Here is a 13,082-nt window from a genome sequence, read left to right as displayed (position 1 = left end):
ACCTCCATAGGCCCCTGCCCATCTCCACAGGCCCCTGCCCACCTCCACAGGCCCCTGCCCGCCTCCACAGGCCCCTGCCCACCTCCACAGGTCCCTGCCCGCCTCCACAGGCCCCTGCCCGTCTCCACAGGTCCCTGCCAGCCTCCACAGGCCCCTGCCCATCTCCACAGGCCCCTGCCCGCCTCCACAGGTCCCTGCCCGCCTCCACAGGTCCCTGCCCACCTCCACAGGCCCCTGCCCACCTCCATAGGCCCCTGCCCATCTCCACAGGCCCCTGCCCACCTCCACAGGTCCCTGCCCACCTCCACAGGCCCCTGCCCATCTCCACAGATCCCTGCCCGCCTCCACAGGTCCTCACCCACCTCAACAGGCCCCTGCCCACCTCCACAGGCCCCTGCCCACCTCCACAGGTCCCTGCCCGCCTCCACAGGCCCCTGCCCATCTCCACAGATCCCTGCCCACCTCCACAGGCCCCTGCCCGCCTCCACAGACCCCTGCCCACCTCCACAGGTCCTCACCCACCTCCACAGGCCCCTGCCCGACTCCACAGACCCCTGCCCACCTCCACAGGTCCTCACCCACCTCCACAGGCCCCTGCCCATCTCCACAGGTCCCTGCCCACCTCCACAGGTCCCTGCCCGCCTCCACAGGCCCCTGCCCATCTCCACAGGTCCCTGCCCACCTCCACAGGCCCCTGCCCACCTCCACAGGCCCCTGCCCGCCTCCACAGGTCCCTGCCCGCCTCCACAGGCCCCTGCCCACCTCCACAGGCCCCTGCCCATCTCCACAGGTCCCTGCCCGCCTCCACAGGCCCCTGCCCGCCTCCACAGGTCCCTGCCCACCTCCACAGGCCCCTGCCCATCTCCACAGGTCCCTGCCCGCCTCCACAGGCCCCTGCCCGTCTCCACAGGCCCCTGCCCAGTTCCACAGGTCCCTGCCTGCCTCCACAGGCCCCTGCCCACTTCCACAGGTCCTCACCCACCTCCACAGGCCCCTGCCCACCTCCACAGGCCCCTGCCCACCTCCACAGGTCCCTGCCCGCCTCCACAGGCCCCTGCCCACCTCCACAGGCCCCTGCCCACTTCCATAGGCCCCTGACCGCCTCCACAGGCCCCTGCCCACCTCCACAGGCCCCTGCCCGCCTCCACAGGCCCCTGCCCGCCTCCACAGGCCCCTGCCCGCCTCCACAGGCCCCTGCCCACCTTTATAGGTCCCTGACAGGTTCCACAGGCCCCTGCCCGCCTCCACAGGTCCCTGCCCGCCTCCACAGGTCCCTGCCCGCCTCCACAGGTCCCTGCCCACCTCCACAGGCCCCTGCCCGCCTCCACAGGCCCCTGCCCACCTCCACAGGTCCCTGCCCGCCTCCACAGGCCCCTGCCCGTCTCCACAGGTCCCTGCCAGCCTCCACAGGCCCCTGCCCATCTCCACAGGCCCCTGCCCGCCTCCACAGGTCCCTGCCCGCCTCCACAGGTCCCTGCCCACCTCCACAGGCCCCTGCCCACCTCCATAGGCCCCTGCCCATCTCCACAGGCCCCTGCCCACCTCCACAGGCCCCTGCCCACCTCCACAGGTCCCTGCCCACCTCCACAGGCCCCTGCCCACCTCCATAGGCCCCTGCCCATCTCCACAGGCCCCTGCCCACCTCCACAGGTCCCTGCCCACCTCCACAGGCCCCTGCCCATCTCCACAGATCCCTGCCCGCCTCCACAGGTCCTCACCCACCTCAACAGGCCCCTGCCCACCTCCACAGGCCCCTGCCCACCTCCACAGGTCCCTGCCCGCCTCCACAGGCCCCTGCCCATCTCCACAGATCCCTGCCCACCTCCACAGGCCCCTGCCCGCCTCCACAGACCCCTGCCCACCTCCACAGGTCCTCACCCACCTCCACAGGCCCCTGCCCGACTCCACAGACCCCTGCCCACCTCCACAGGTCCTCACCCACCTCCACAGGCCCCTGCCCATCTCCACAGGTCCCTGCCCACCTCCACAGGTCCCTGCCCGCCTCCACAGGCCCCTGCCCATCTCCACAGGTCCCTGCCCACCTCCACAGGCCCCTGCCCACCTCCACAGGCCCCTGCCCGCCTCCACAGGTCCCTGCCCGCCTCCACAGGCCCCTGCCCACCTCCACAGGCCCCTGCCCATCTCCACAGGTCCCTGCCCGCCTCCACAGGCCCCTGCCCGCCTCCACAGGTCCCTGCCCACCTCCACAGGCCCCTGCCCATCTCCACAGGTCCCTGCCCGCCTCCACAGGCCCCTGCCCGTCTCCACAGGCCCCTGCCCAGTTCCACAGGTCCCTGCCTGCCTCCACAGGCCCCTGCCCACTTCCACAGGTCCTCACCCACCTCCACAGGCCCCTGCCCACCTCCACAGGCCCCTGCCCACCTCCACAGGTCCCTGCCCGCCTCCACAGGCCCCTGCCCACCTCCACAGGCCCCTGCCCACTTCCATAGGCCCCTGACCGCCTCCACAGGCCCCTGCCCACCTCCACAGGCCCCTGCCCGCCTCCACAGGCCCCTGCCCGCCTCCACAGGCCCCTGCCCACCTTTATAGGTCCCTGACAGGTTCCACAGGCCCCTGCCCGCCTCCACAGGTCCCTGCCCGCCTCCACAGGTCCCTGCCCGCCTCCACAGGTCCCTGCCCACCTCCACAGGCTCCTGCCCGCCTCCACAGGCCCCTGCCCGCCTCCACAGGTCCCTGCCAGGTTCCACAGGTCCCTGCCCGCCTCCACAGGTCCCTGCCCGCCTCCACAGGCCCCTGCCCGCCTCCACAGGCCCCTGCCCACCTCCACAGGTCCCTGCCAGGTTCCACAGGTCCCTGCCCGCCTCCACAGGTCCCTGCCCGCCTCCACAGGCCCCTGCCCGCCTCCACAGGCCCCTGCCCACCTCCACAGGTCCCTGACAGGTTCCACAGGTCCCTGCCCGCCTCCACAGGTCCCTGCCAGGTTCCACAGGTCCCTGCCCAACTTTATAGGTCCCTGACAGGTTCCACAGGCCCCTGCCCGCCTCCACAGGCCCCTGCCCACCTTTATAGGTCCCTGACAGGTTCCACAGGCCCCTGCCCGCCTCCACAGGTCCCTGCCCGCCTCCACAGGCCCCTGCCCACCTCCACAGGTCCCTGCCCGCCTCCACAGGTCCCTGCCCGCCTCCACAGGCCCCTGTCAGCCTCCACAGGCCCCTGCCCGCCTCCACAGGCCCCTGCCCACCTCCACAGGCCCCTGCCCGCCTCCACAGGTCCCTGCCAGGTTCCACAGGTCCCTGCCCACCTTTATAGGTCCCTGACAGGTTCCACAGGCCCCTGCCCGCCTCCACAGGTCCCTGCCCGCCTCCACAGGCCCCTGCCCGCCTCCACAGGTCCCTTCCAGGTTCCACAGGTCCCTGCCCACCTCCACAGGCCCCTGCCCACCTTTATAGGTCCCTGACAGGTTCCACAGGCCCCTGCCCGCCTCCACAGGTCCCTGCCCGCCTCCACAGGCCCCTGCCCGCCTCCACAGGTCCCTGCCAGGTTCCACAGGTCCCTGCCCACCTCCACAGGCCCCTGCCCACCTTTATAGGTCCCTGACAGGTTCCACAGGCCCCTGCCCGCCTCCACAGGTCCCTGCCAGGTTCCACAGGTCCCTGCCCGCCTCCACAGGTCCCCGCCCACCTCCACAGGCCCCTGCCCGCTTCCACAGGCCCCCGCCCACCTCCTCAGGCCCCTGCCCGCTTCCACAGGTCCCTGCCCGCCTCCACAGGCCCCTGCCCGCCTCCACAGGTCCCTGCCCGCTTCCACAAGCCCCCGCCCACCTCCTCAGGCCCCCTGCCCCAGTGCCATCTGGGAAGTAAGGATAAAGCCAGGTGGCTAGCTTGGCTGGAGGCCCGGGCCCCATGTGCCCACAGCCCTGGGAGAATGGACAGGGGTGCCAGGGACCAGGGCAGCTGAGCAGAGCCCTAGCCCCACACATCCCCATGTGTGAAGACTGCAGGGTCGGGCACCACCAGCCAAGCCCACCAAGCTGCCCAGCTGGGCTCTGCCTGCTCCAGGCCTCTGGTTTCTCTCAGAATCATGGGCTCTTCCAAGGAATTCCATATTCCCCAGTGTCTTCCGTGCAGCACCCATCCCCAGAGCCAAGCGTGGGTGTGACAGGCCAGGGCGGTCTGCCCAGGGACCGCGGCTCCTGTTGTGTCCTGCGCTGTGCACCTGTCAGCCCCCCCGCGCCCCGCCCAGCCTTCCATGCAGCAGCCCTTTTGGGGTGTCCCCAGGCCACGGGGCCTGACAGAGCCACCTGCACACAGCCTCTTGCATGGGGACAACTGGCCCAGGGGACAGGGTCCTGATGTGTCCTCTCTAAGCCTCTGCACCCCACACTGACCAGCTGGACTGCCAGGTTCCCTTGGGTTGGAAGGGGGCCTTCAGGGGGTTCTGAGGACACAGAGGTCTGTGGGACACATCCACGGCATGAAGGCACACACCAGAGCGTCGACAATGGGCCGCCCCAGCAAATCAGAGTCGATGCCGTGGGCACCTCCAGGCCATCCCTCTGCCCCACACCCTTGGTGGCCATGCACGGCAGGGAGGTGGCACGGTGCCCTCAGGCTCCAGCGGCTGGAGGGGTCACCACCAGCCTCCCCCCAGGCCCCTCTGGCCCCTACGGGCCAGACCACCGGTCACAGCCCAGACAGGGACTCCAGCTCCAGGACATGACATGGGAGCAGCTCATGGGTGATGGTCACCCGCCAGCATGTGCCAGGGCCCAGGGAGAGCCAGGGTCTTCCTGTCCCTAATGGCCCGTGCCCTGCACACGCACCCCAGGAGTCCGCTCCTCCAGGGGCAAGACCCATGATGGTGGGCAGCGTGCCGGCGGGAGGCCCTGTCCGCATGTCGATGTGTGGCCCACCAGGCCTCCACTCTCAGCACAAAGACTCACAGCCCTTCCCTCCCAGGGAGCAGGCTGCACGGGTGGCCTGGTGCCGCTCCCTCCTCAGGGCAGCAGGTGACCCCGGGTGTGCTGACAGCGCCCAGGGAGCAGGCCGCGAAGGCAGTGGAGGGGACGAGGTGCAGGCAGGAGAGCACCTGTGTGGGGGCCTCTCCGGCAGGTGCTCCATCCACTTCCCAAGAACAGAGAAGGGCTGCGGCCGGGGGTTCCCATTCCATTTTTAGCCCAGAGCGATGAGGCAGAGCTCCCCTCCCCCCACCCCATTATCTGGATGTAAAAATACCAACAATGCTTTCTAAAGATTGAGCTCTCCGGCCTGGGAGCCTTTCCCGGGAGCCACGGGTGGTGGGGATGGGCCGCGCCATCGCCACACCAGTCACCTCACCAGCCAGGCACCTGACCAAGGCCCCAGCATTCCAGGTACCTCCGCTCTGGGGCTGGTCCGGGCAGCAGTGAGGGACAGGCCGCCCAGGCTACTGCCCGGAAGAGGACACCTGGATGCCCACCCAGCCTGGCCCTGGCCTCCTGGTCACTGCTTACCGCTCAGCTGTCCCTCCCCTGAATGGGGACACAGGGAAGCAGGACCAAGACCAGAGCCAACCTGGAGGAGACAGGGAGCCAAGAGCCTCCATGGAACAGGCTGGCAGGGCCCAGGCCCAGGGCAGGGAACATGCAGAGGGTACGGGCAGTGGGCTGCACGGAGATCAGCCAGGAGGACAGCCCCCAGCCCAGGGCCAGGGGACACAGCAGGCCTGCCTGGGGCACAGCCTCCGGCCTGGGCTGGGCTGAATAAGGGGTCTGCGCTGGGGTGGGCTGGGCCAAAGGTGGCTGAAGTGGACAGAGTTGTTTAAAGGGAGATGGGGTATCCTTGGCTCAGCTGGGCCAGGTTGGTCAATCTGGGCTGTGCTCGGCCATGCTGGGTTGAGCTGGGCTGGACTAAGCTTGGCTAGACTGGGCTGTTTCCTGCTGAGCTTGAGCTTTAGCTGAGCCAAGCTGAACTGGGCTGACCTGGTCCCACCACCCTCATGGGATGGGATGGGATGGGATGGGATGGGATGGGATGGGATGGGATGGGCTGAGTGAACTGGGCTGATCTGGGCTAAGTGAACTGGGCTGAGCTGGGCTGAACTGGGCTGAGCTGGGCTGAGCTGGGCTGATCTGGGCTTGGCTGGACTTGGCTGGTCTGGGCTGGGCTAAGCTGAGTGAACTGGGCTGAGTTGGGCTGGGCTGGGCTGAGCTGGGCTGAGATGGGCTAAACTGGGCTGAGCTGAGCTGGGCTGAGTGAACTGGGCTGAGCTGGGCTGAGCTGGGCTGAAATGGGCTAAACTGGGCTGAGCTGAGCTGGGCTGAGTGAACTGGGCTGAGCTGGGCTGGTCTGGGCTTGGCTGGTCTGGGCTGGGCTGAGCTGGGCTGAGCTGGGCTGGGGTGGGCTAAACTGGCCTGAGCTGGGCTGGGCTGGGCTTGGCTAGTCTGGGCTGGGCTGAGCTGAGTGAACTGGGCTGAGCTGGGCTGGGCTGGGCTGGGCTGGGCTGAGCTGGGCTGAGATGGGCTAAACTGGGCTGAGCTGAGCTGGGCTGAGTGAACTGGGCTGAGCTGGGCTGGTCTGGGCTTGGCTGGTCTGGGCTGGGCTGAGCTGGGCTGGGCTGGGCTGGGCTGGGCTGGGCTAAACTGGCCTGAGCTGGGCTGGGCTGGGCTTGGCTAGTCTGGGCTGGGCTGAGCTGAGTGAACTGGGCTGAGCTGGGCTGAGCTGGGCTGGGCTGGGCTTGGCTGGCCTGGGATGGGCTGAGCTGAGTGAACTGGGCTGAAGTGGGCTGAGCTGGGCTAAACTGGGCTGATCTGGGCTGGGCTGAGTGAACTGGGCTGAGCTGGGCCAGTGAACTTGGCTGAACTGGGATGATCTGGGCTCTACTGAGCTGAGCTGAGCTGAGCTGAGCTGAGCTGAGCTGAGCTGGACTGTGCTGTACTGGGCTGAGCTGAACTGGGTTGAGCTGGGCTGACCTTGGCTGACCTGGGCTGAACTGAGCTGGGCTGAGCTGAGCTGAACTGGGTTGAGCTGAGCTGAACTGAGCTGGGCTGAGCTGAGCTGAGCTGAGCGCGGCTGAGCTGAACTGGGTTGAGCTGGGTTGAACTGGGCTGAGCTGAGCTGAGCTGAACTGGGTTGAGCTGAGCTGAACTGGGCTGAGCTGAACTGGGTTGAGCTGAGCTGAACTGGGCTGAGCTGAGCTGAGCTGAGCTGAGCTGAGCTGAGCTGAACTGGGCTGAGCTGGGCTGGGCTGAGCTGAGCTGAACTGGGCTGAGCTGGGCTGGGCTGAGCTGAACTGGGCTGAGCTGGGCTGAGCTGGGCTGAGCTGAGCTGAGCTGGGCTGAGCTGAGTGAACTGGGCTGAGCTGGGCTGAGCTGGGCTGAGCTGGGCTGGGCTGGGCTTGGCTGGCCTGGGCTGGGCTGAGCTGGGCTGAGATGGGCTAAACTGGGCTGAGCTGAGCTGGGCTGAGTGAACTGGGCTGAGCTGGGCTGGTCTGGGCTTGGCTGGTCTGGGCTGGGCTGAGCTGGGCTGAGCTGGGCTGGGCTGGGCTAAACTGGCCTGAGCTGGGCTGGGCTGGGCTTGGCTAGTCTGGGCTGGGCTGAGCTGAGTGAACTGGGCTGAGCTGGGCTGAGCTGGGCTGGGCTGGGCTTGGCTGGCCTGGGATGGGCTGAGCTGAGTGAACTGGGCTGAAGTGGGCTGAGCTGGGCTAAACTGGGCTGATCTGGGCTGGGCTGAGTGAACTGGGCTGAGCTGGGCCAGTGAACTTGGCTGAACTGGGATGATCTGGGCTCTACTGAGCTGAGCTGAGCTGAGCTGAGCTGAGCTGAGCTGGACTGTGCTGTACTGGGCTGAGCTGAACTGGGTTGAGCTGGGCTGACCTTGGCTGACCTGGGCTGAACTGAGCTGGGCTGAGCTGAGTTGGGCTGAGCTGAGCTGAACTGGGTTGAGCTGAGCTGAACTGAGCTGGGCTGAGCTGAGCTGAGCTGAACTGGGTTGAGCTGAGCTGAACTGGGCTGAGCTGAACTGGGTTGAGCTGAGCTGAACTGGGCTGAGCTGAGCTGGGCTGAGCTGAGCTGAACTGGGCTGAACTGGGCTGAACTGGGCTGAGCTGAGCTGAGCTGAGCTGAACTGGGTTGAGCTGAGCTGAACTGGGCTGAGCTGAACTGGGTTGAGCTGAGCTGAACTGGGCTGAGCTGAGCTGAGCTGAGCTGAGCTGAGCTGAACTGGGCTGAGCTGAGCTGGGCTGAGCTGAGCTGAACTGGGCTGAGCTGGGCTGGGCTGGGCTGAACTGGGCTGAGCTGGGCTGAGCTGAGCTGGGCTGAGCTGGGCTGGGCTGAGCTGGGCTGAGCTGAGCTGGGCTGAGCTGGGCTGAGCTGGGCTGAGCTGGGCTGAGCTGAGCTGAGCTGGGCTGACTTGGGCTGAACTGAGCTGGGCTGAGCTGACCTGGGCTGAGCTGAGCTGAGGTGGTCTGAGCCAGGCTGGGCTGAGCTAAACTGGGCTGAACTGGACTGAGCTGGGCTGGGCTGAGCTGTGCTGAGCTAAGCTGGGCTGAGCTGAGCTGGGCTTGGTTGGGCTGGTGAGCTGAGCTTGGCTGAGCTGGGCTGGGCTGAGCTGGGCTGAGCTGGGCTGGGCTGGGCTAAACTGGCCTGAGCTGGGCTGGGCTGGGCTTGGCTAGTCTGGGCTGGGCTGAGCTGAGTGAACTGGGCTGAGCTGGGCTGAGCTGGGCTGGGCTGGGCTTGGCTGGCCTGGGATGGGCTGAGCTGAGTGAACTGGGCTGAAGTGGGCTGAGCTGGGCTAAACTGGGCTGATCTGGGCTGGGCTGAGTGAACTGGGCTGAGCTGGGCCAGTGAACTTGGCTGAACTGGGATGATCTGGGCTCTACTGAGCTGAGCTGAGCTGAGCTGAGCTGAGCTGAGCTGAGCTGGACTGTGCTGTACTGGGCTGAGCTGAACTGGGTTGAGCTGGGCTGACCTTGGCTGACCTGGGCTGAACTGAGCTAGGCTGAGCTGAGTTGGGCTGAGCTGAGCTGAACTGGGTTGAGCTGAGCTGAACTGAGCTGGGCTGAGCTGAGCTGAGCTGAGCGCGGCTGAGCTGAACTGGGTTGAGCTGGGTTGAACTGGGCTGAGCTGAGCTGAGCTGAGCTGAACTGGGTTGAGCTGAGCTGAACTGGGCTGAGCTGAACTGGGTTGAGCTGAGCTGAACTGGGCTGAGCTGAGCTGAGCTGAGCTGAGCTGAGCTGAACTGGGCTGAGCTGAGCTGGGCTGAGCTGAGCTGAACTGGGCTGAGCTGGGCTGGGCTGAGCTGAACTGGGCTGAGCTGGGCTGAGCTGGGCTGAGCTGAGCTGAGCTGGGCTGAGCTGAGTGAACTGGGCTGAGCTGGGCTGAGCTGGGCTGAGCTGGGCTGGGCTGGGCTTGGCTGGCCTGGGCTGGGCTGAGCTGGGCTGAGATGGGCTAAACTGGGCTGAGCTGAGCTGGGCTGAGTGAACTGGGCTGAGCTGGGCTGGTCTGGGCTTGGCTGGTCTGGGCTGGGCTGAGCTGGGCTGAGCTGGGCTGGGCTGGGCTAAACTGGCCTGAGCTGGGCTGGGCTGGGCTTGGCTAGTCTGGGCTGGGCTGAGCTGAGTGAACTGGGCTGAGCTGGGCTGAGCTGGGCTGGGCTGGGCTTGGCTGGCCTGGGATGGGCTGAGCTGAGTGAACTGGGCTGAAGTGGGCTGAGCTGGGCTAAACTGGGCTGATCTGGGCTGGGCTGAGTGAACTGGGCTGAGCTGGGCCAGTGAACTTGGCTGAACTGGGATGATCTGGGCTCTACTGAGCTGAGCTGAGCTGAGCTGAGCTGGACTGTGCTGTACTGGGCTGAGCTGAACTGGGTTGAGCTGGGCTGACCTTGGCTGACCTGGGCTGAACTGAGCTGGGCTGAGCTGAGTTGGGCTGAGCTGAGCTGAACTGGGTTGAGCTGAGCTGAACTGAGCTGGGCTGAGCTGAGCTGAGCTGAGCGCGGCTGAGCTGAACTGGGTTGAGCTGGGCTGAACTGGGCTGAGCTGAGCTGAGCTGAGCTGAACTGGGCTGAGCTGAACTGGGTTGAGCTGAGCTGAACTGGGCTGAGCTGAGCTGAGCTGAGCTGAGCTGAACTGGGCTGAGCTGAGCTGGGCTGAGCTGAGCTGAACTGGGCTGAGCTGGGCTGGGCTGGGCTGAACTGGGCTGAGCTGGGCTGAGCTGAGCTGGGCTGAGCTGGGCTGGGCTGAGCTGGGCTGAGCTGAGCTGGGCTGAGCTGGGCTGAGCTGGGCTGAGCTGGGCTGAGCTGAGCTGAGCTGGGCTGACTTGGGCTGAACTGAGCTGGGCTGAGCTGACCTGGGCTGAGCTGAGCTGAGGTGGTCTGAGCCAGGCTGGGCTGAGCTAAACTGGGCTGAACTGGACTGAGCTGGGCTGGGCTGAGCTGTGCTGAGCTAAGCTGGGCTGAGCTGAGCTGGGCTTGGTTGGGCTGGTGAGCTGAGCTTGGTTGAGCTGGGCTGAGCTGGGCTGAGCTGGGCTGAGCTGGGCTGAGCTGAGCTGGGCTGAGCTGGGCGAGCTGGGCTGGGCTGGGCTAGGCTGGGCTGAGCTGGGCTGAGCTGGGCTGGGCTTTGCTGGCCTCTGCCTGGTCCTGCAGGGTAGTGCTGTTTTCTGAGATCTTCCTGACTTGGCTCAGTTGTGCTAAATGTACCCCATCCGTGAGAAAGGTTGTCCTTGGCTGGCGGGTGGAGATGGATGAGGTAGAATGCATTAGGTTTGACTTTGTAGACAGAGATAAGTTTCATGGCTTGAAATGTCTATTCTGGGCTGACTTGGGCCAAGCTGGACCCAGGTGGGCTCTCTGGAGCTGAGCTGGACTGGGCTGACCTGGGCTGGCTGCACAGAGATAGGCCCGGGTTCGATGGGCTGAGGTCTGGGGTTCCCAGGCCAGGGGACGGCAGGCAGGGTCACTGCTGGGGGCAGGCCTGAAGCGAGCTCCCTCGGGCGGTCAGCAGGGAAGCCTGGCTGGTCAGAGAGGTAGGGTGAAGGGGCACCCTCAGGTGCAGAGCGTCCAGCCCAGTGAGCAGGAGGTGGGGGTGGGATGGGCCACACTCGTGATTCCTATGGGTTGGGGGCCTCTGGACCCCAGGCCTAAGGAGGGGGGCTGAGGGTGGGGTAGAGGAGACATCTTGCTGATCCCTGGGGTCTCGGGGTCCCTGCTCCACAGTGGGGGATGATGGCACTGAGCCTCTGCTGCTTGAGGAGCGGAGAGCTCCCCCGTGGGCGGGTGGTGTGTGCTGCTACTCAAGGCCCAAGGGTCCGACCAGGGGCGGGACAGCAGCAGCTTCGGGCGGCACAGGCTTCTGGGAGGAACCGGGGATGAGCCCCAAACGAGCCAGGGCTGCTCCGTGCCTCAGGCTGGAAGGAGGGCCCATGCTCCCTCCCAGACTCCCAGGGCCCTGGGAGAGGCTGCCCAAGGCCAAGGCGCCAGCACTGACTGGGGCCCGTTCCATCCTGCAGTCTCCATGCAGCACCCAGACGTCTTCCCCTTGGCCCCCTGCTCTAGAGGCACCGCCGGGGGGGCCGCCTCTGTGACGTTGGGCTGCCTGGTCAGGGACTACATCCCGGAGCCGGTGACCGTGACCGTGACCTGGGACACGGGGTCCCTGAATACAAGCGTCGTGACCCTCCCCGCCGTCTTCAACTTGAACTCCAGCCGCTACACCACCAGCAGCCACATGACCGCCTCTAGCGAATGGGCCGAACAGACGTTCACCTGCAGCGTGAGGCACGCCGGGTCCACAATCGTCAGCAAGCCCAAAGGTAGGCCCAGGCCAGCGGGCGAGGAGCAGGCCGGGCAGGAGGGCGGCCGAGGGGGGCTCAGAGGCTCAGAGAGGCCTCCGTGGGGCCCGCCGCCTCTGTCCCCAGCGTGCGCCACGAACGTCACCCAGCCCACAGTGAGGCTCTACCACTCGTCCTGCGACCCCAGCGGCGACACCCAGGCCACCATCCAGCTGCTGTGCCTCATCACCGACTTCACCCCGGGCGACCTCGAGGTCACCTGGCTGGTGGACGGGCAGAGGAGCGAGAACCTGTCCCCGACCACCGACCCCCCTCGGCAGGAGGGCGCGCTGGCCTCCACCTCCAGCCGGCTCAACATCAGCCAGGGGGAGTGGGTGTCCCTGAGAACCTACACCTGCCAGGTCAGCCTGCACGGCTGCACCGTTAAGGCCCGAGCCCGCACCTGCCCAGGTACAGCCCTCCCCGCACCCACACCCGCCTCTCGGGCCGGCAGGGGCCGGACGCAGCCTCACGCAGCCCCTCCGCACCCACCAGAGTCCGAGCCCCGCGGCGTGAGCGTCTACCTGATCCCGCCCAGCCCCCTGGACCTGCACGTCCACAAGTCGCCCAAGGTGGTCTGCCTGGCGGTGGACCTGGCCAGCCTGGAGGGGGTGAACCTGCAGTGGTCCCGGGAGGGCGGGGCCCCCCTAACCGGGGCCACTCACAGCAGCAAGCGCCACTTCAACATGACCTACTCCGTCACCTCCACCCTGCCCGTGGACGCCGGCGACTGGATCGAGGGCGAGACCTACAAGTGCAGGCTGACCCACCCGGACCTGCCCCAGGCCATCGTGCGCACCATCGCCAAGGCCCCCGGTGAGCCGCCGGGCCGAGGGGAGGCGGGCGGGCGGGCCCCCCTGGAGCCGGAGCCGGCTGACCCCACGCCCGTCCACAGGCAAGCGCGCTGCCCCCGAGGTCTTCGTGTTCCCGCCGCCCGAGAAGGAGCAGGGGGCCCAGGCCACCCTCACCTGCCTGGTGCAGAACTTCTTCCCCGCGGACATCTCGGTGCAGTGGCTGCGGGACGGCGCCCTGATCCCCAGCGACCAGCACGCCACCACGCAGCCCCTCAGGGACCCGGGCGCCAGCCCCGCCTTCTTCGTCTTCAGCCGCCTGGAGGTCCACCGGGCCGACTGGGAGAAGAGGAGGTTCACCTGCCGAGTGACCCATGAGGCTCTGCCCGGCTCCCGGACCCTCGAGCGATCAGTGTCCAGAGACCCTGGTAACTAGCGCCTGCCTCCCGCCCCCTCCAGGGCTCCCGCTGGGACGGGATAGGGCCTGCCGCCCCTGCCCCTGCTGTCAATAAACTCAGTGCCTGCTCAGAGCC

The 13,082-nt window shown here is 67.1% G+C and overlaps 1 gene segment (V, D, J or C); it reads left to right on the top strand.

Annotated features, from left to right (window-relative positions):
- Positions 1–5,270: 5,270 nt before the first annotated feature.
- On the top strand, positions 5,271–13,019 carry LOC132222408 (immunoglobulin heavy constant epsilon-like). The segment is given in 5 exon segments: positions 5,271–5,332; positions 11,438–11,740; positions 11,846–12,169; positions 12,254–12,574; positions 12,654–13,019. Coding segments are annotated over 4 exon segments (1,275 nt in total).
- Positions 13,020–13,082: the final 63 nt, after the last annotated feature.

The sequence above is a fragment of the Myotis daubentonii genome, chromosome 20, assembly GCF_963259705.1.
Source record: "Myotis daubentonii chromosome 20, mMyoDau2.1, whole genome shotgun sequence".
Taxonomy (NCBI): Eukaryota; Metazoa; Chordata; class Mammalia; order Chiroptera; family Vespertilionidae; genus Myotis; species Myotis daubentonii.
Note: the sequence above shows the minus strand (reverse complement) of the source record. Positions and strands in the feature narration are given on the sequence as shown.